This window comes from Anabrus simplex, chromosome 6 (assembly GCF_040414725.1).
Source record: "Anabrus simplex isolate iqAnaSimp1 chromosome 6, ASM4041472v1, whole genome shotgun sequence".
Classification (NCBI taxonomy): domain Eukaryota; kingdom Metazoa; phylum Arthropoda; class Insecta; order Orthoptera; family Tettigoniidae; genus Anabrus; species Anabrus simplex.
The window spans coordinates 277,999,859-278,022,691 of record NC_090270.1 but is presented as its reverse complement, the minus strand read 5'-3'; the positions used below and the strand labels follow the sequence as shown (position 1 = coordinate 278,022,691).

At 40.6% G+C, this 22,833-nt stretch overlaps 1 protein-coding gene across 1 annotated transcript in view; it reads right to left on the bottom strand.

Annotated features, from left to right (window-relative positions):
• Positions 1 to 655: 655 nt before the first annotated feature.
• Positions 656 to 22,833, bottom strand: part of LOC136875979 (uncharacterized) — a 328,986-nt gene continuing 306,808 nt past the window's right edge. The window contains exons 16-21 of the mRNA XM_068228285.1: positions 19,079 to 19,325; positions 10,887 to 10,987; positions 9,438 to 9,489; positions 4,377 to 4,461; positions 870 to 1,012; positions 656 to 784 (exon numbers count right to left, since the gene is read on the bottom strand). Coding sequence (XP_068084386.1) covers positions 656 to 784; positions 870 to 1,012; positions 4,377 to 4,461; positions 9,438 to 9,489; positions 10,887 to 10,987; positions 19,079 to 19,325 — 757 coding nt within the window. The remainder of the gene's footprint in view (positions 785 to 869; positions 1,013 to 4,376; positions 4,462 to 9,437; positions 9,490 to 10,886; positions 10,988 to 19,078; positions 19,326 to 22,833) is intronic.

Here is a 22,833-nt window from a genome sequence, read left to right as displayed (position 1 = left end):
ACGCTGACCATTCAGCCAACGAGTCGGACCTATGGAGCCGACACAATGTCCCTGAAATACTACTACACTCATTAAATTCGCGGACTGGCGCCTCCAGTGTAGGCAATAGGGCGTACACGTATGTACTACAGTCCATATAACATCTTGAACTGATGCTTACAGTGTAGATAACACAATGTACAGCTGTGGGTGTGTACTACATTCAGTCAATATGTTCGTGGACTGGCGCTAACAGTTCAAGGATCACATATCTTTTGACCTGCCTTTTCGCGTCTTTTTCCCGTCGTGGTGATCCTGGCAATTTAGACTTCATCATCTGAAACGTTTCCCTAGCGGATTTGCCTAATTATTGGCAGAAGTTAATATTTGCCCATTGCTCAAACTACGACATTCTCAAGTTCCGCCGCTGACATTCAACTACCCCTCACTTCTGCTTATACTGTATGCACGCAAATGCATTTTGCTGGGACTAGCGAAGAACCGTCACGGCGACGCCCTAATGTGCGAAATCTCCGTTATAGTGCTACATAGTGACATTAGACGGCCAGACCACGAACTTAATAACTCTCCTAGGTATTGTAGCGCTCACTCCACATAGAGAAGACTCATGGGTTCTCCATCACCATCATTAGTAATTGAAATAAACTCATGTAGCTTATTGGTGCGACAAGTAGAAACAGGTTACGTTACGACTGAACCTTGCTCTACTAACATTCTCACTTGCTGCTTCCAAAGCCCTGCCCGTCGTTAACGAGGAAATACAATGTAAGGGACAGATAACCAGCTCGAAATGGAAAAGAAAATCTTGTAAATATGAGCGTATGAATAAATGAATGATGGTCATGAAATACTTTTCTGCGCATACTTACATCCGAGTCCACCACAATGTCTCCATCAGCGTGTACCAGAACTGAAGGAACAGTCACCAAAGACAAGTTGTACTCAGGAGGTTCCAGTGACCCATACATTTGCATATTTACTTCCGGGCCGTAACTCATGTGCCGAAACGAGCCTGAAAAATAATTAAATAAATAAATAAATAAATAAATAAATAAATAAATAAATAAATAAATAAATAAATAAATAAATAAATAAATAAATAATAACAATGTCATGGGCTTTACGTCCCACCAACTACTTTTACGGCTTTCGGAGACGCCAAGGTGCCGGAATTTAGTCCCGCAGGAGATCCTTTGCGTGCCAGTAAATCTACCTACTTGAAGCTGACGTATTTGAGCACTTTCAAATCCCACTGAACTGCGTCAGGATCGAACCTGCCAAGTTGGGGTCAGAAAGCCAGCGCCTCAACAGTCTGAGCCACTCATCCCAGCATATCGTTAAAGTATATAAATATAAATAAATAAACGAAAAAGTAAATAAATAAATAAATAAATAAATAAATAAATAAATAAATAAATAAATAAATAAATAAATAAATAAATAAATAAATAAACGACAAGTTTCCTGCTTTATGTCATCGAGAGATTTGAAATATGGCACGGAGCATAAATTGGAAGTTTATTTTTGGGAGACTGTGGGTTCAAACCCAACTGTCGATAGCCCTGAACACGGTTCCTGCATTCTTAATATCAGCCGTTTGCGCCGTCAAAAGCCTATATGTGCTAGTGCAAAGTCAATGGTTAGCAGTATGAAGAGTAATTACACCAATTTGAAGATGTTTATATATTCCGAAATTTCCACTTGTGATGACCGAATTTCGAACTGCAGACACCTTAGTGAGCTGTATGACTCAGCTTACACGTCCTTATACCTAGCAAAGATTCACCACTTCACGGATAGGAGTAGGGTAGGCCTAATTGTTTGGATGGTCCATGAGTACGATATCTACTTGTTTCTCAGCGAATTTACCACACCGTACGGTCTGTTTAGCTACAGGCTAATTTTTTCACAAAATTTATGGTACATCAACCCCAAGGTCTGATTTCTAAGTAACACACTGGTTACCATGTCCAGATTAAATGTTGGGAGTACCGAGCTCGATAACTGCAGTCGCTTAATTGCGGCCAGCATCCAGTATTCAGGAGATAGTGGGTTCGAACCCTACTGTCGGCAGCCCTGAAAATGGTTTTCCGTGGTTTCCCATTTTCACACCAGGCAAATGCTGGGGCTGTGCCTAATTAAGGCCACGGCCGCTTCCTTCCCACTCCTAGTTCCTTCCTGTCTTATCGTCGCCATAAGACCTGTCTATGTCGGTGCATCGTAAAGGAACTTGCAACAAAAGTTGGGAACGACGCACGTCCTTCCGTTTTTATAATTATCACTTAATTACTTTTGTTTAGAGAATTCACTCAAGTAATGAATGACATTGCTAACTTACGTAGCTTAGAAAATATTCAAATACATAACACAATTAGAATAATATCGAAGAGTAATACCCGATTAATATTGTCACTAGTTACTCACCAAATGTCACATAGTTTGTATCGTCGCCAATATAATGTACGATGGATTTTTGTAAAGAAATGTTCCCTCCTTGTTTTTCGAATTTTACATTTTACCGTGTATACTAATTAAAGATCGCATGCCTATGACTCTGGTACCACCAATTAGGTCTATGTAAAAATCAAAGCTGAGGTCACTGGCCGACCACTGCTAGTAGATTTACGGAGCGAGATTGCTGTGCGGTTAGGGCGCGCAGCTGTGAGCTTGCAGCCGGGATATAGTGGGTTCGAACCCCATTATCGGCATATCTGTAGATGGTTTTCCGTGGTTTCCCATTTTCACTCCAGGCAAATGCTGGATTGTACCTTAATCAAGGCCACGGCAGCTACCTTCCCACTCCTAGTTATTTTCTATCCCATCGTCGCCATAAGACTTGTCTGTGTCAGTGCGACGTTAAGCAACTAGAAATATCCTACTAGATTTGACTGTGTCAAGTTATCATGATGTAATTTTGAGTAATTTGATTACTTCCTTCCTTCCCCACATTAACCTAGGGGAGTAGCCGTGCGTGTTAACGTGCTATGGCTATAGAGCCAAACTCTGCATTCGGGAGATGAGTGGGCTCGAACCCCACAATCGGCCGTCCGAAGAATGGTTTTCTGTGGTTTCCCAATTTCACTTCCAGGAAAATGCCAATTCCTTCTCTCCAAATTTAATTCACCCTCATTCATTTCATCTTGTTCGGCTCCATGGATAAATGGTTAGCGTGCTGGCCTTTGGTCAGAGGGAACCCGGGTTCGATTTCTGGCAGGGTCGGGAATTTTAACCATAATTGGTTAATTCCCCTGGCACGGAGCCTGGGTGTATGTGTTGTCTTCATCGTCATTTCATCCTCATCGCGATGTGAAGGTCACCTACGGGCGTCAAATCAAAAGACCTGCATCTGGCGAGTCGAACATGTCCTCGGACACTCTCGGCACTAAAAGCCATGTGCCATTTCATTTCATTTCATTTCATTTCATTTCATTTCATTAACTCCTCAACTGAGGTTGTCGTAAGGAAGGGCATCCGGCCGTAAAAACATGTAATACATTTCATCTCACCACAACCCTAACCCCGTATTAGGAAGAGGAACTAATGGATAGACATATACTTTCTTCCCTATACTAAGTTACCAGCCTACCAACCTCTGTTTCATTTCGTCTTCTTCCAACGTTTTTTCTCATATCATGGTGAGAACTGTGACACAGATGTGTAATAGGCCATGTTTTAAGGCCGGATACCCTGTTTGACACCAGCCCTGTATGGAGGGTTGCATTCACTACTGCGTGTTCCTGTAGTGGCTGGTGATGTAGTGCGTTTTCCTTTACAACTTGCTTTACGTAGCACCGACACATGTAGGTCTTATGGCGACGATAGGGAAGGAAAGGGATAGGTGTTGGAAAGAAGCGGCCGTGGCGCTAAAGTATACCCCCAGCATTTGCTTGATATGAAAGTAGAAAACCACGAAAAACCATCTTCAGGGCTGCGACAGTGGGATTCGAACCCACTATCTCCCGAATTCAAGCCCACAGCATGTGTTGTATGTACATAAGGATGAGTGTATTGGAACAACAAGAAAACCCTTTTCCCGAAGTCGAGGTAATAGATTAGATGTGGTTAACATTCTAGACCTTGGCAGGAAGCGTGCCCGAGACTCTCTAAATTGACGGCCTCCATAATACCCATTCAACCAGCGAGCCGAGCCCTATACCACTTCTAATAACACTAAACGTGTCTTACGTTAAGAAGTAAACTGGAATTCGTTGCGTGGACAAAACTAGATTCATACATACTTAACAGAAAACACGCCAGCATTTTTCAGGATCATAATCCCGGATAACTATCAACCTTACTAATCAGGACATTAATATTTCATTATGATACTATTTCAAAAGTACGATGTCCCCTTGGAGAGAACGTAAAGACTTTACCTGAACCGATGATCTGTAGGAAGTGCCGCACAGTTCTTGATGATGCTCCCATCGTAAGGTGTGACAGATAAAAGGGGATCTTTGTCTGAAACAGTTATTTAGACAACCAGACATCAGGCCTATCTTATACTCCACGTCATTAAGATATATTGTATGAACAACCACTTCAGTTATAGAAATTTATAATGCATGTTTGGTATCAGGGAGGATCAACTGCAGACTGAAAAAGGGCCGCATTTATTAATTATTAGAGTCCGGATTTTGATGCATTAATAGGTTAGAATGGAAACTTACTAAAGCGAGTAGAAGTTATCATCTACCTTCACAACGGTTATGCTATGGGGTTTGCATAAACATTGGGGGTACGGCCCATCAGGACCCCTAAAATTTATGTTACTCTTGGTACATTATGGAAGAGCGTATGTCTGACACTTCCTACTGACGAAATTAGTTTGCAATCTAACCTGTTAATGCATAAAAATCCGGGCTTTATCAATTATTTTATCGTATGACCTAAATCAAAGCGTACAAGATATGCATACAGGGTGGTTGGAAACCACGTGAATCGGGTATACTTGCGTTAAAGGGTTGGTCACACTGATAAATTTGAAAAAAATATTCGATATCTCACACCATTATAATTTTCATCAGCTGCTAAAGTTAGCCAATAAGATCGCTTCGCGCGTCGGTGTTGCTAAACCTGCACGTGGCTTAAAACGTGTTTTGAACACCATCAAAGGAAAATCTTCGTCAGGGGAGGTATTTGAACACGGACCTCCAAACTGACAGGATCGTAGTTCAACACGTACACTACAGTGATATCGGCTGAAACCCACGAGTGATTCATGCTAATTTCTCAGCATGGCTCTCAAGCCGGACTTAAGCCAAGTGCAGATTTAGCAACATCGCCTCGCAAAGCCCGTCTGAATTCACCCACGCAGCGATCTGATTGGCTGAGTTCAGCAGCTGATAAAATGACAACGGTGCAAGATATCGAATTACTTTTTTTTTCAAATTATGTGTCAGTATGGGCAACCTTCGAATGCTCATAACGGTTCACGTTGTTCCGGACCATAGTATATACAAATTTACAGTGACTCATGACAAGGTGCAAACGGCCGCAGCCGTGTTGGGATCCCGTGAGATCTCCGAAGTTAAGCAACATTGGGCGTGATCAAGATTGGGATGGGTTGCCACACGCTGTTGGTAGGGGGGGGAGGGTTAAGGAAATGGAGGAGCGGAAAAGAACTGGCCACCCTACCGTAGGTAAACTCCGGCTCAGGCACACCTCTGCGGAGGTTCGGACCTGCCTTCGGCCGGAATACAGCCTTACCTTACCATGACATGGTAGGCTTATATCTTTAAGTTTTAATATCCTATACAATCTACGGTTGCAGGTGTTCCCAATAGGAAATTGGTCCGATTTCCCTGATATGCACTTCTCTCACATTCAGGTACAATGTGGTGAACTGATTGTAACGGAGCACTACAGTCACACTGGGAACTATTTGAATAGTGATTTAGCTCATTCAGCACATATTCCGTGGTTATTCCGGACCCTATTGAGGGAAGTTATGTTCTTCATAGCAGGTCAAAACCGGTTACAGGACTGTTTCCAATTAAATCACTACAAATGTATGTTGGCAATCCATTCATTCCTCCATTGAACATTCTACCTAACTAAACAAGAAATGTTATAATTCCATTATGACAACATTTGAAAAGTAGAATGTCTTCTTGGAGGGGACGTAATGAGTTTACTTGAACCGATGATCTGTATGAAGTGTCCAAAAGTTCTTGATGACGCTCCGACCGTAAGGGCTGCAAAATGAAATCAACAAGGTTTGTTTCAAAAGTAATCTCTATAGTTATACAAGTACTTGTTCCATTGTTTCATCAAGTGTTTCCATCAGGGATATAGGATGTGTATTCCAACACTGTCCATGAAACGTCGCCTGTAATGGTTTTGCTGAATAACAACCCATGGCCATATACGGCAGATATAACAAAGAACACGCCGGCAACAACTGGGTGGACAGTGTTGGTACAACCACGGTATAGCCCTGATCTACTATCACTATGCGACTTCCATACCTTTGGTCCGTTGAATAAGGCAATGAAGGGCCGGCGCATTTTCTCGAACAACGTTGTCAGGATATTCACAGGTTAATTAATCAGGGCGACAATAGCTTAGGGAAGTTTGGAAATCACATTTGAAATAAACTTTGCTGACTTCGTTTGTGGCGCCTGATCGTTCACATTTGATCCGCCACTGTCAGTATCGTAGATTACTAGGTGTTTAACTCACATAGGTTTCCGGTGATGGTGGGATGGAAAAGGGCAGTGACCGTGGCCTTAATTAAGATAAACCCCGGAATTTGCCTGCTAAGGTAACAACTTCTCATAGCCTGCTTCGAACGGGGAACGTTCTGGTTTTGAGAAGCTATTCAGAATTGTCCAACCAAGAAGCGGATAATTTGTAGCGACATCTCACCCACTCAACATGCGCGCTCCAAAGCAAACTTCACCATGCCGCCGGAAACAGAACAACTTCCCCAGTGGCACAAACTACAGGGTTACCGATGTACAGTGGTCAAACTCATCCAATTCTGTGGCCAACAAAACATTGATGGGATTCTTAGTTTCCTGAGGAGGGAGACTTCACGGGCGGGCTTCTCCGGTATGGGTCTACAGGATAAGAACACTTGTTGGAAAGTCTTTATTCGAAGCTTCGCTCTAGTCGGGCGTGGCTGAATTTACGCGGCGATTGCATCATTGGTAGGTATTCTTGTATTAGATATCATGAAGTATCTTTGAAATTCAATAATATACACGTAAAAGGACATATAGAGTAAGTAGTCTTTTGGAATAAGAATAAGAACAATCCTTTATTTTTCGGTAATTTTAGCTAGCTTCCTCACCTAACGTCACGCTCACTAATGTGTTTTGTCCACTGCCTGCTCGATACGCACCCGATGACTGCTTATAAGCAGTCATTTTAGATGCAGTTCAAGCAGGCAGTGGTTTCGTCACAGTCGGCAAAAACCGCTCTGTGTATCAATCACAGGCGGTGGCCGACGCGGCTGCCGACTCGGCAAAAACCGCTCCGTGTGTCATCAGCCTAAAGGGAGAGGGTGAACCATGCAGATGTGATTCCCGGGTTCACAACCATCAGCAGACTACTAATTTGAGATTATTGAAATATGAAATCCTAACAAAAGTGTCACGGTACTCCAGTTCAAGGCAGAAAACCGTGTACCTTTTCTTCTTAATCAACATTTGTATAAAAGAGATATATCAAAACGAAGTTTGCAAAAACGACGTCCATGTTTCATATAACACAGACAAAAATTAATAGTCAATTAGTGGCGCCGCGTAAAGTTTGGTGATGGGGATACTCATATTTAATTTCTTTAAAATTATAACATTAATATAGCACGCAGTGGTGCAACCAGCAGCCCTGAACCTGGTTTTTCGTGGTTTCTCATTTCCACAGCAGGTAAATGGTGGGGCTTTACCTTAATTAACGCCACGGCCGTTTCCTTCCCAATCCTAGCCCTTTCCTATCTCATCGTCGCCACAACGTTAAACTCAATTGGTCAAACCCAAAACAAATATGAAGCGAGCAGCAAACTTGAAACAAATAAACACTGCACATCAGAAGAAAACTGGCAACGCCGCTTCCTTTTTTTCCCCATCTCACTCACTGCACTAGCATGTTCTTTAAATGAAAGAAGTACAGATGCGAACCTATTGTATAAATTAGCGTTTAATCATTTAACGAAAGAAAACTTGAAGATCTTGAATTTATTTAAGTATTCTCATTCAACATCATCAAAATATCAAAATTTTTGTTAATTATAATTTTCATAGTATTTCACTAATGTTTGTTTATTCATTCATATGGTGAATTAGGATATAATATTTCCTTAAATTCCGGGCTAAACAAAAGATAGTGTTATATTGTATTGCCGGCTTTTAACCTATAGAGAAGTACAATTATACGGCATATCTAAATCGTGCGATTTCATTGTATTTCTTTTGATGAGATTTTAAGATCACCTTTAAAGTATTTATTTAAATTTTCTATATAAAAACAAAATGCAGGGACTTACTAGGTGTACGCATATGTCTTTTCTGGTTTTATTAAGACATGGTGCCAGTGAACAGTACGCAGCGTATGAATTTGACACAAGGTCAGTTTGATCGTCTGACATTAACCTACCAACACTCACAAGTTGAGCCACCAAACACTAGCGTCTGTGTTGTAACATTAAGTGATCATGTCCGTGTTTGTGTCTGAAAAAAGAATATTTGCGGAAAAGTCTGTGGAAAGTCATTATTTGCTGGTGAGCACGCTCCATCGAGTAAAACATGTGAGACATAGATTCGACAGTTTAAACGTGGTGGAAGACGTGCGTGCTCTGGTAGACCACAAAAGTGCGAAGACTCTATGAAGTCTTGAAGCCCGGAGAAACCGTTAATGCACGACACTATCGTCAACAAATGATTAATTTAACTCATGCATTGATCGAAAACGACCGGAATGGGCCAGAAGGAATGGCAAAGTGATTTTGTTACACGACAATGCGCCGTCTCACACAGAAAAACCAGTGAAGGATACCTTGAAATCGCTTGGATGCGACATCCTTCCGCACCCGCCGTACTGCCCCGACCTGGCGCCATGTGACTAACATCTCTTCGCATCAATGGGGCACGCGCTCGCACAGCAGTACTCAGAAATTTCGAGGAAGTTAGAAAATGGCTCGGCTAATGTTTTGCCACAAAAGACAAGCAGTTTCTCTGGCATGGTGCTCATAACTTACCTGAAAGGTGGGTGAAGTGTGTAGAAGCCAATGGCCAACAGGTTGAATAAACAAGAAATCAATTTCCCCTGAACATTACGTGTTTCCTTTACCACAAAAACTGGCAAAAACTTTTGTTTACTCCTGGTAGAGGTACATATTCCCTCCAGTGCACCATCATTGTCCTTTCTTGCAGAGGTGTCTCAATAGCTCACTAGCCACGAGAGCCTTGCAAAGGTGTGGCAGTCCAACGGACGAGCCCACTGCTACTCTGGGGTGAAACGCTGGAAATTCCTAACTGAAGAAGCCTAAAGAGGTTAATTGTTTTTAATATTAGCAATCTAAATCTATTAAAGAAACTATTCAGAATAGTTTGTTTTGGGTCCTCCTTGTCAATACAATTTTAATAATTGAAAGTTAAGCATTCGTACGTGTTTCAGGAACATTATGCATTCCCTTCATCGGTGAAGTCAAATCAAATAATAAAAACAGTATAACACTATATTTTGTTTAACCCATAATTTAAAGAAGTATTATTTACCGAATTCACCATATTAATTATTAAACAAACATTAGTGATATACTATGCAAATTATTATTGTAGGCCTATAAAATTTTAATATTTTGATGATGTTGAGTGCGAATACCTAAATAAATTTACGATCTTCAAGTTCTTCTTCCTTAAATGACTAAACGCTCGTATGTACTTATTTCATTTAAGCTTGATTCAATGTCTGGTTGTTTTTTTTTTGCAAGATCATTTCTAAACTTTCTAAAACATTCATGAATTTTACGTTTTTGGCCGAATGTATTAATTCCACGTCATTAGAAATGTCTGTAAATTTATGTTTCTTTTCAACCATATGCTCTCCCATTGTCGAGTACCTTTTATATTTGACTGCACTAACATGTTCTTTAAATGAAAGAAGTACAGATGCGAACCTATTGTATAAATTAGCGTTTAATCATTTAAGGAAAGAAAACTTGAAGATCTTGAATTTATTTAAGTATTCTCATTCAACATCATCAAAATATCAAAATTTTTGTTAATGATAATTTTCATAGTATTTCACTAATGTTTGTTTATTCATTCATATGGTGAATTAGGATATAATATTTCCTTAAATTGCGGGCTAAACAAAATATAGTGTTATATTGCTTTTATTCTTTGATTTGACTGCACTAATGAACGGAATGCATAATGTACCTGAAACATGTATGAATGAATAAATAATTTTCAATTATTAAAATTGTATTGACAAGGTGGAACCAACACAAACTGTTTTAAATAGTTTCTTTAATAGTTTTAGACAAGTGAGTACAGGATCAAATCAAATACCTATTATGGTTAAATTTATCAACAACAATTTTCAATCGATAAAACTAAATTACGGTTTCCTTCAGGGAACTTAATTTTTGATACAAAATATGTTATGTTATAAGCAGAGCCCAGATATTTAGGCTGTAATAGGTTAGGATGCAAATATACCAAAGTAAATTACAAGTATAGACTACCCGGACAACAGTTCTGTTTTGAGATTTGTATAAACATTAGGGTCGCGGCTTTTTAGAAGCCCTAATTTCGCTACATTGCGGAATAGCGGTTAGACGAAAGTTCCTAACAGGTAAATTGGTTTCCATTCTAACTTGTAAGGGATCTGGTTATAAGAAAATAACAGAGGAGTCTTTTTCACCTTGTTAATGCCATTGCTGTAGCCGTATGCAGCGTGAAGAAAGTCCAAGCACAGTGGTTGTGAAGGAACACCATCTCGACACATCAGGTAGCCCACAGCTGCGCGAAGAGTACTATATGGAAGGAGTTCTGGTAAGTTCGAGTTGTCTATAGCAGACTGTAAACAATTAAAGAAAATTCAGAGTAATAATGCAACGAAATGTTTCTTCGATGCTTTTCAGTTTGTAGAACGCTAATTATAACACCTGTAACACTATAACATACTGTCCCCGTACTAGGTCTGCCGGTGAACAAGAGACACCCCAGGGGTGCTCAGTTCAACAGGACCGCTGACTTTAAAAAAATGCAAGTGGCAGGATTGACATAAGGTTCGAAAAATAAGAATGTTTGAAATATAGAACATATCACACTTTTATTCAATGAAAATAAATATTAGCCATCCTGACATCTATGACAATGAACATGATCGCTACTTTACGTTAATTACTATTGCTCTTGATGTGACAAAAATACAAACAAATGGGATGGTACACGTAACTTAATTTCCCTACCATTCAAACAAAGTGTTTGAACATAACATTGCTTTTCTTCGTTTGAAACATTCATTTAGTAATTTAAAGTCGAGTTAATTTTAAAAAATGAGGTCTTGCGTAGCATTCCTCGAACAATCTGAAAAAATGCATTCATTTTAATAAAGTGTATAATAAAAATATCCAAGATTAATTAATTAATTTTACTAGCTTGACACAATCTGAGTGAAATTCTGTTCATCAACAATTTTGTTAACATAGAAATGAAAATTTGAATTTGCCTTTGTTTTCTAAAAGTTAATTCGAGAAGTCAAGTATATCTGTTCACGTCTTCCCACTTGTCTCCTCGTGAGAACTAAGAACAAAACTTATTATCGCTTGGTCATTAAATGAACAAAAAAATTAGCATTATGACCTTACGGGAAAATCAATAAATAGGGAAAAATATATCCTCAACGTGGAAATCCTGTCCAAATAACGAATTAACACCATCAAAGTGTCACACATAACCAAATGCATAGAAGATAACTTGTACCAGATGTATCAAAAGAAATCCTGAGCACACATGTAATTTAGGATAAAAAGAACACGTACTTAAAAAATTTTATCTGCTATTTCTACGTCTGTTTACTGCACTAACTCAAGTCGTAGAAAGCGTCGAACACAGGAATGAGTCCACTATCCCTGATGATAGTATTCCATTGACGTTCTGCGTTGAAATCCGCTACACGAAGTGACTGCAGTGAATAAACCAGGAACATGTGAGCATGTGAGAGCTTGTACTCTTATGACTTGCCTTAAATATCGTGCGTGGCACTCGTGGTCGGATGTGAAGTTAACTCAAATACTGAATTCTCCTGGGGTTTTATTAAATAACTTCACCTTCCTTTTTAGCCTAAATACCGTTGAAATCAAGTAAAAATTCAGTTTTTAATGTTTTTAATTCACGCATACATTATTAACACGGTTCAGTCAAATATGATTCATGTGTACCTTCTTAATTATGCATATCACGCCACCAAAGATATTATAAATATTTCATTTATTACAAGTCGATGTAATTGCAGATGAACACACACTGGTTATTTTCATCCCTCGTTCGCTTTTATTTTTATTATTTTCTGTCAATCAACCAGCTACCCCCTTCAAATCAGAAACTGGTTCTCTATCACCTGGCCAAGGCAACACGCGCCTCGCCGACAAAGCGAAACCCAGTAACACACTGACCCATATTCAGTCAGCCGAGACCTGTGTACGGTCACAATACCTATAAAAAAGGATGCTAAACAAAGAATGTCAAGTTTTGGTCTAGAAAGGACATCATCAGGATTTATCAAATTACACTTTCTTCAGTTCTGAAAATTGCTTAGAACTGTAGAAACATAAACTATAAAACTTGACATTTAGAACTTATTAGACGGTTATGCCATTCATTGTTTAATAGTGTGTTTTTACAGTATGTTATAGTGTTATAAACCAAGCCAAACCAAACACCATGGTGCAACAGCCCCAAAGGGCCTTAGCCTACGAAGTGATCGCAGCTCAGCCCGAAGACCTGCAGATTACGTGATGTCGTTTGGTCAGCACAACGAGTCCTCTCGGCCGATATTCTTGGATTTCTAGACCCGGGCTGCTATATCACCGTCAGACAGCTCCTCACTTATTCCAATCACGTCTGAGTTGTCTTCGAATCAGTCTTCAGAATCAGGTGAAAATCTTTGATCTGGCCGGGAATCCAGCCGGGGCTTCCGGGTAATAGGCAGGCATGCTACCTCTACCCCACGCGGCCAGCGTTATAGTGTTATAGGTGTTACAATTAGTGTTTCAATGATTGAAAATCTTTGAAGTTACATTGACATCTTAACAATAAATAAATAAATAAATAAATAAATAAATTGTAATCAAATTATTGTAAGAAACTTTTAAGGAAAACAAATAGGCAGGGAGTCAACAACATCATGTATTGCGTGGGCGTAATACAGTAGCACTGCTTCCTCGCAGAAATAATTGCCTCCTCTTCACCACATCTTACTTCTGAGCACAAACCAGCTCCTTAAAGTTGTCATATATCCACTTCTCCAGTGAAATATTTGTTTTGAAGCATTTAAAATCATAGATCGGGCTCAGTGGTTCAGACGGTAGAATTACCGGTTGTTAAAGGAACACCCGTGGGACAAAGTTCCGGTACTTCTGCGTCTCCTACAATGGTAACGGGACGTATAACCAATACAATTTGTATTATTAATATTCTTCTTCTTCCTCTTCTTCTTCTTCTTCTTATTATTATTATCATGTGATATGGTGGTGGTGGTGGCTTTTAAATTCCGGAGAGGCCTGACGTAGGACTTACTATTTGACGCCCATTCATGACCTGCGCGTCTGTGTGTGTGTGTGTGTGTGTGTGTGTGTGTGTGTGTGTGTGTGTGTGTGTGTGTGTGATGGTAATAATGAGATAGAGAGAGGGTAAAACCCGGTGTGGTACGTAGCCTACGCCTGTCAAATAACACCAAGGGGTCTGCTCAAGGCTTAAAGTCGCATTCCAACAGATGAATCACCATGAGCAGCATCACATGCCCTGACTCCATACGAAAATTGCGGAGAAGTATGTAATTGAACACAGGTTGTGGCAGGTAATCTAGTGACTAGAAATTCTACACTATCATATCGGCCAGCATTCTGAGTGACTTTTACCACCAAGGAGATTCGGACCAGCTAACCACGGTGTCAAACCATAAAGGCTTGATGCTTTTACGATCATGATCACCTGACGGATATTATTATTATTATTATTATTATTATTATTACATCATTATAGACTCTTTCTTTGCTAGGGGCTTTACGTCGTACCGACATAGATAGGTCTTATGGCGACGATGGGATAGGAAAGGCCTAGGAGTTGGAAGGAAGCGGCCGTGGCCTTAATTAAGGTACAGCCCCAGCATTTGCCTGGTGTGAAAATGGGAAACCACGGAAAACCATCTTCAGGGCTGCCGATAGTGGGATTCGAACCTACTATCTCCCGGATGCAAGCTCACAGCCGAGCGCCTCTACGCGCACGGCCAACTCGCCCGGTTTATAGACTGTTATGCCTTTCAGCGTTCTGTCTGCAATCTTCTGCAAATTAACTACCCGGTGCCAAATTCCTCTATTTGTACATAGTTCTGTGGCCTCGTTTTCTTCTATACCTCTATTATTATTATTATTATTATTATTATTATTATTATTATTATTATTATTATCATCATTATTACATAGTATAGTACGACTAAGCACCACGATATTTAACTATTGCGTTTGGGGTGGGTTTTGATTTGCACAGTAACTGCGCATCCTCTGGGAGTGTTGTTCCTTTCTCTCATTTGTCCAGAGGGTACCTGTCTTCCTTCTTGCTGCTTTGTCCTGGAACCTCATTTGTTTAAGCATCCTCCTGAGAGATGTCCGGTTGTTGAATTCTCTCTCTGTCCCCTCGGATCTTGTCTCACTTCTATCAACCATGGCGACTTGATCTTCCTCTTTTGCGAGTAAACTGGTTGGTCAACCTGGCAAGACGCATCCTGTAGACAAGTCCATAAAATGCTAGGCGGCCCTTGCTGGCCATGTCCGCGATGTTTTCACAGTATTTATAGAGTTCTTGGTTGGGTCGCCTTTAGTATTTGTTCCCTTCCTTGACAGGTCCTACCTAATATTAGCTTCCTATTATTATTATTATTATTATTATTATTATTATTATTATTATTATTATTATTATTATTATTATTATTATTATTGACCTCCCAACCTTCGGACGGGTTCACGATTTCACTACCGGGCGAGTTGCCCATGAGGTTAGGGCCACGCAGATGTTAGCTTGCATCCGGGAGATAGTGGGTTCGAACCCGACTGCCGGCAGCCCTGAAGATGGTTTTCCGTGATTTACTCTTTTCACACCAAGAAAATACTGGGACTGTACGTTAAAATAAGGCCATGGTCGCTTCCTTCCCACTCCTAGCGCTTAACTATCCCATAGTCGTCATGAGACCTAACTGTATCAGTGTGACGTAAAACAGATTGCAATTAATACTCTACCAGTAAGGCATATTGACTCTTGCCTGAAATAAATAATAACACTGAGGACCACTATTGGTCTCAGTGGAAGAAACCTCATGATGGAAGGCCGTTATTTTGTAAACATTGGTTTTTACACCATCATTCTTTTTATTTGAGAGTCAGGCTCAGTTTAGGACTTTGTCGGGGGTTTTAAAGCCGAATGTCCATCCTAGTGTAATCACTCATCCTATTAACAATCCCATTCCAATTCATCGCGGTACTACACAAGCGCTCTACCATCTGAGCCACTCACCCCAAGTTGTTTAATCGTACGTATTACTAAACATGTATGCAATTTTAAGAAGCCTGTAGGTCACATAAGCTGGAATAGGATCTTCAAGCTACTTCCTCTTCTACGACTCTTCCAACGTCTATGGGGTCACGGGTGCGAACTGTGTTGCACACATGGATTTGACCAAGTTTTATGGCCGGATGTCCTTTCTTACGCCAACCCTATGTGGAGGGATGTAATTATTATAGCGTGTTTCTATGGTGTCTGATAGTGTGGTGTGTTGTCCTAAGAGGAGAGTGTGGGGACAAGCACCAATCTCCGTGCCAGAAGAATGAAGCAGACACAATTAAAATTCCCGATCCGGCCGAGAATCGAGCCCGGGACTCTCTGAACCGAAAGTCTCTACCGCTGACTATTCCGACAAGGATTCAGACAATTGGATCATCAATGTCCATAGATGGTAAATAGAAATATACACAGTTGAGGAATCTGTAACTAAAGCTTCAGGAAGGTAATAGTTTACGCGTTACATGCGACTGAAAACGAGATTTCGGCTTTCGGAGAGATACACGGCTCTGACAAATTTCGCACCAGAAAGGAGTAGCAGGTTAATTCCCGGGGGCATTTTAGCCGGGAATAGGGCACCCTACATTACTCTATCTCACTCAGCGCCGAGGTTACAGATAGCGAGAGCCTCTACCACTCAATCGTTCAAGAACGTCCATTGCTTGCTTGGAGACGGTTGCATTCAACAGGAATGGAAAGTAGTATTATGTATAAGCCTTAACATCCACATGGTTACATGTAAGAAGTGGTTCGAAGAACATCAACATCAGAGTGGACTGAAAGCATCAAAATGATGGCAGTCGTGTCCCAAGTAAGAAGATTGTATGGTAGAAGCTAGGAGAACAACCACTGTAGGCGTGATTGTGGCGAGATTGAAACTTTAGGACATGTTCTCGGTTACTGTCCATTCGGCTTATTGCTTAAGAATACTCACCATCACACAATTCGCGGCATTATTGCAAAAGCCTTTCGCTACAACGGGTGGGAAATATATGAAGAAAACTGTTTAACTGAAAATGAAAAGGGTAGATATACTAGCCAGAGAGATCGTTCTGTTATACTGGAACCAACAGTACGTCTAGAATCAGGCGAAAAACAGTCGCACGACGTTCGCTCTGAGAAGCAAGCAATCTACGTTCCAGTATCAAATTATATCATGGAGAAATATCATGTAAACTTCGTCACCGTTTACGGATGGTTAGTGGGTGCAACAGATAACAGGGCCGAGCTGTGGGAGAAGTTTGCCTCCAAGGAAAGCTACGTAGCCGTGATTGCCGAGGTGGCTGTGCGTGGGTCCGTGCTTTTTTTAAAGAACCATTTGTATTCCGAAACATAAAAATCGTACAATACTGCATTGAGGGTCAGTTTCCTAAACAAAGAATGATATACCGGGTGGTTCACCAGCCCCTTACTTTTTTGGAGGTAGGTAACCCAACTAACGAGTATATCGTAGTCATCCGAAAAACAGTAGTAGCTGCTTTTTATGGCCTTACTAACACCATACCGTTTATATAATGCTCGAGAATATGGTAGAAATCATTAACGGCAGTGTTATTTCTATTATGTAAACTAGGCCTATAATGAATATGTAAAACGAACACAGCTGCGAGTAACACTATCTTACGTTTGGATAGAAAATTTCTACAAGGGCTACAACGTGCTAACAGCCAACCGCAGCTTGCGGTAGCAAGGTGGTTAAATCACGCATGACTGTTGTGTGGTAGTAGGTTCAATCTAGAGGCTAGTACACTTTTTTTTTTCGATTAACGCCGTTTACAGTGACTGTAATACGGCCGCATATCATCCTGTTCCAAAGTGTGAATTTCTATTTGGTCCTGAAAAGGACCGTTTTTATCCGATGTTACATAGCCAGGGTAGACTGCGACATGATCGTCTGTAGGTAGGAAGTACTGTGCTCTGCATAATCAGAGTAACAAGTGTTCAAAATGTTGACCACTTTACAGTGTTCATTGAACTTTTTACCATTACGGAGCACGTGGCATACACATTAATTCGACCATACTTTCTTCATAAATTAGCAACAATTCAACATACTCTTCATAGGAATACTTCTTCTACTTATTCTTAATCTGCTTACCCTCCAGGGTCGGTTTTTACCTCGGACTCAGCGAGGGATCCTACCTCTACCGCCTCAAGGGCAGTGCCCTGGAGCTTCAGACTCTGGGTCTGGGGATACAACTGGGGAGGATGACCAGTACCTCGCCCAGGCGGCCTCACCTGCTTTGTTGAACAGGGGCCTTGCGGGGCCTTAAGTGAGTTACCATCCCGGCATCGCTTGAAGGAGAAGTGGGAAACCACGGGAAAACCACTTCCAGGATGGCTGAGGAGGGAATCGAAACCAGCTCTACTCAGTTGACCTCCCAAGGCTGAGTGGACCCTGTTCCAGCCCTCGTACCACTTTTCAAATTTTGTGGCAGAGCCGGGAATCGAACCCGGGCCTCCGGGGGTGGCAGCTAAACACACTAACCACTACACCACAGAGGCGGACTTATAGGAATACATCGTGAGGAAATGGATTTCTTTCCCAGTCCTTCCGCCACCCTCCCATAGGGGAAAGACGCCAAATCAGAGCGCAGCTAATAGCAAATATGCATTGATTTTGTGTTCCTGCAGAATGGAGCACCTCTATCGTTACAAAAATTTTACTCATGCTGGATTCGAACCACTACGCTGCCGAAACTCACATAAGTTGCGCACCGGCCCTTAACTGACACAGTCCCGAAGTCAACATACATGATGCTTCCTAGAGGTTTAGTAATGAAGCATGGCCGTTCCACCTCGAAGGTTAATATCCGTGTCAAAGTCTTCAATGATGATTTAAAGTGCTCATTTAAGTTCATTACATTACAAAGCATGTGGCATACCCTATTAATTCAATCGTATTACGGGTACCTGTATTATTTCGAGGCGCAATAAATCGCATATTTGCAGAATGGCCCCTAGTATTTGACGCGAAATTGTGCATAGTACATATTCCTTTGCTTGGTCCATGGATCAATTTACAGTGATGACACACAGGTAGGGGAGATCTTTATTGACCATAAGGAGAAATTTCATGTTATTTGGTGTTCATAAAACTAAATTACAGGGATCAATTAGGTTATACGAGTTGTCTGGGTTGCCTATCTCCGAAAAAATAAGGGACTGGTGAACCACCCGGTATATACAGTATATTTGCGTCCTTCTGAAGGGTCACTCTTACTATACTACTGAGTCTACTATAAAGCTACACGCCTGCTATACAGGCAGTAGAAGAGACATAGACTTACCAGAATCATGTCCGAGTGAGGAGCGATAAACCGAACAATAGACGAGCGTGTGTTGCCCATCATAACAGCAGGCGCGAGATTTACGAACAAGTGGATCTTATCATTGTATTCTGGCTTCAAAGAGAGCAGCACGTAAGCCATGGTGTTGCCCATCGAATGACCCACGTAGAAGATTTTCTTATAGCCCGTTGAATTCAATATGTGGTCTATGGAGGCCGACAGATCGTACAGGCCCATCTCGTGCCAGCTGGAAATACAAAGTTCATATTCACTGCAGTTATAATATTTACCTCTTCTTACTGTTTTTCTTGCCGTATTACAGAGACTGGGACATACAGGGAGTCGCTAAAGTTTGTTAACACTTTTATTAATATATTACACAAAAACTACAAATGATACATACAGTTTTCGTGTTTCCTGTATGTTGGAATTTTCCAAAAATAAGAGTGTTGCAGATGTGCAACCGAAGTTGAGGACTAAATACGGTAAAGAAGCATCAAGCAGGATGGCTATTTTCGCCCGTCATACCAAATTTGTGAGTAGTGGTTGCTTGTGTCCTTAGATAAGGAAAGTCCTTCCTGCAGTGAGTGAAGAGACCGTTAACCGTGTAATTGAGGCATTCATAAGAGGTCCGGAAAAATGATTTCGTAGAGCAACGGCTGTTCCCGCAAATGCAAGAAGATTCCGACAATATCCTGCTCCAGCAGGTTGCGGCAAGAGTTAGATTATCGTGTAGACATTTGGCGACTTGTACGTGGTGTTGCTATTGAGTCATTGTGAAATCAAACGCCGAAAAAAAAGCCGTTTGTATGTTCCTCATACATATATGAAAGCTTTACCATTTGTAGTTTTGTGTAATAAATTAATAAGTGTGTTGCAAGACTTTAGGAACATCCTGTGCTTGGTCGATAGCCACATATAGCCTACTTATCGTGCGTGAAGTCTGGTGATAGATGTGCTGATTGCTGTTTTGAGAGGAAAAGCAAAGATACTGTCAGCCTCTGTTGAAAACTGTTTAATAATAATAATAATAATAATAATAATAATAATAATAATAATAATAATAATAATAATAAGATATAATTATGTAGCCAAAGTTATACACCAAGAAATTGCCCTGACCAGATCCTTGCGTCACAACAGGGTGCCTTACTAAAATATTCCCCATGAAATATATTGGAAATGACAATTTTAAACTTCACTAGGTTCGCATGATACAAACGGATAAAACAGCTCCGTACAACAGACCAGACATAATATTAAAAGACAAAAAGAACCAACACACGTATATCACTGACATCGCTATTCCGAATGACCACAATTTACAACAGAAATACAGGGGAAAATATTGACAAATATACTCCTCTGTCTATGGAAGTAGAAATTTGGAAACAAAAAAAGTGACAATTCTTTCTTTTCTCCTTTCTCCCACTGGTCCTAAAGCAAGCTCATTTCCAAAAATCTTACAGATACTAAAGCTCCTAATCCACATTGACAATGTGGCACAAAAATCTGTATCGCGTTTCGCGATCGTCTTCAGGCGTGGAAAGCGTAACAAATCCGCAGTCACGCCGCGCTGAGCCAACAATTGTCGCACATGGATCGTACTGAACGCAGGGGCATTTTGTGCTCACGGTTTTCATCCTGTATGCACTAGCATTTCATGCCTCCCCAACGCTGTTCTCCCCAATTTGTAGCAGAATTTGATGTTCACACGTTGCTCTATTTCACTGGGGCATTACCTCAGACACTGACTACGTTCCACTGACGGCAGGGGGTTTACCTTGCCGATCATATGTAGGCCTACTACGTGCTAGGCACCTCTCGCCATGTCTCTGAGGAACCATGTACATACGTGCGCACTGGGGCCATTTCGTCATTCAGATATGGCACTTTTCCCAGAATTTTTAGATACTCCTTGTATCATTCTTTTCCTGTTGGTTTCTAGAAATTTCTTAAACCACCCATGGCACTGATATAATTATTTTGATATGTCCACAAAGTGTGAGAAATAATGTATTCTAACAAAATTATTTATTTCTGAACAAATTTTAAGAATACATTTTTACCTGAGTTTATACTTTTTAATTATTTGAGTAGAAACATCTTATACTGTCATTAATTTTTCATTTCGGATTAATTCGTTACTATTAAAGAAATTCTGCTTAAAATTTGATGTTAAGGGAACTAATACTTTCAAAGAAAATTCACCTTTTGTACCTACGATAAAATGTAAATGCTGGAAATAGGAGGTAATGGTAAACATGCACCTGTACAACTGGGGTACTTAAATTCCACGCCCAACTTATAGCACCGGTTTCAAAAGCCCTCAACAAGGAAACTAGTTATATATATATATATATATTGATCTCCTGATTTCAATATAAAAGCATTTACACTCACAACGATATATTTCCCAATTTTAAATCTAAAACTCGGTTAGAACTCCCTTAATGCCTTTGAAGGAATGGGATGAGAAAGCAGACGTGTAATGTGGAAACAATTAGAGGTGTTCAACTAATAGGATTCCACTCTCCATCGAAAAGCAAATGGGATATTCATTTTACACTACGAAAAGTGCCTGGCGAACTTTGTGATAAAGTCGAAAAATACATCAGTGATGCCGAAATAGAGAAATTGTATACTGATCCATCTTTAGCCGTTCGCCTGTAAAACTTTAAGGAAACTTACTTCCTGAACCTCGCAGATATCAGTCCGACCTTCACTTGAGAAGACGACATAGTAGAGTACATGAGAGTGAGATTTAAGAATCTGCCCCCTGACCCTTCGGGCACGATAACTGATGCACTCTGTCCCAGTCTCTCATAGAAAATATTCAAAATACCTGATAGAGATAGGAGTCGAATCCAGGTCACCTACGTATAGAGCATCTTAACTAAGATCTAGATCATGATAGTCGACTTGTATAAGCAAAGTCATCCGTTTCCTGGGTGGTGGAAAATTTCATAGCCGTGTCAGCAGATAAAAGAACCGTGGTAAGAGTTTGTAAATCTCTGCCCATTTCACTATTACAAGCTATAAATGCAGACTACTGGAAATCCAGAGTGACACAGTTCCGGAATCTTGGCGTTTAAAATCAGCATCAATTGATTTCGCGTTAAACAAATAACACTACTATTCTTCATAGAAGAAAAGTGTTGTCTGCTGGTCATGTTCGCTGTTGTGGTTCAATTGTGATGGGCACGTTATTGTTACTGGTATTTGCATAACGAAATTTATTATATTTACGCTATATATATCTTCTTTTTCACTGGGGGAACTGTGTCACGCGAGTGGATTTGGCCCTGTTTTACAACCAGATGCCCTTTCTGACTCCAACCGTATGTGGAGGGAAATATTCACGACTACATGTTTCTGTGGTGGTCGATAGTGTGATATATAATATGTGTGTGTGAAGCGATGAGTATTGGGATAAACATAAATTTCCTGGACACAGTAGGGAATCGAACACAGAACTCTCCGAGCCCAAATCTCGACAGTCATTCAGCCAAGGGACCGGACTGAACATTACGTGTACGTTGTTAAGTCACATTGTGCACCAATGACAATAGCGTCCAACGTTACACATAAGATATAGCAGAGGTTTGACAAAAGAAAATGCAAGAATAACACTGGTACAGAATATTCAAGGTCTTGAGTGGTCCGTGTGTCCTGTTCTGAGTTCCTAGGAATAGGCAGTGTTGTATATAGTTCAACATTCAAAATTTTAAATCAGTCCTTCCTCCCTTTGTTCT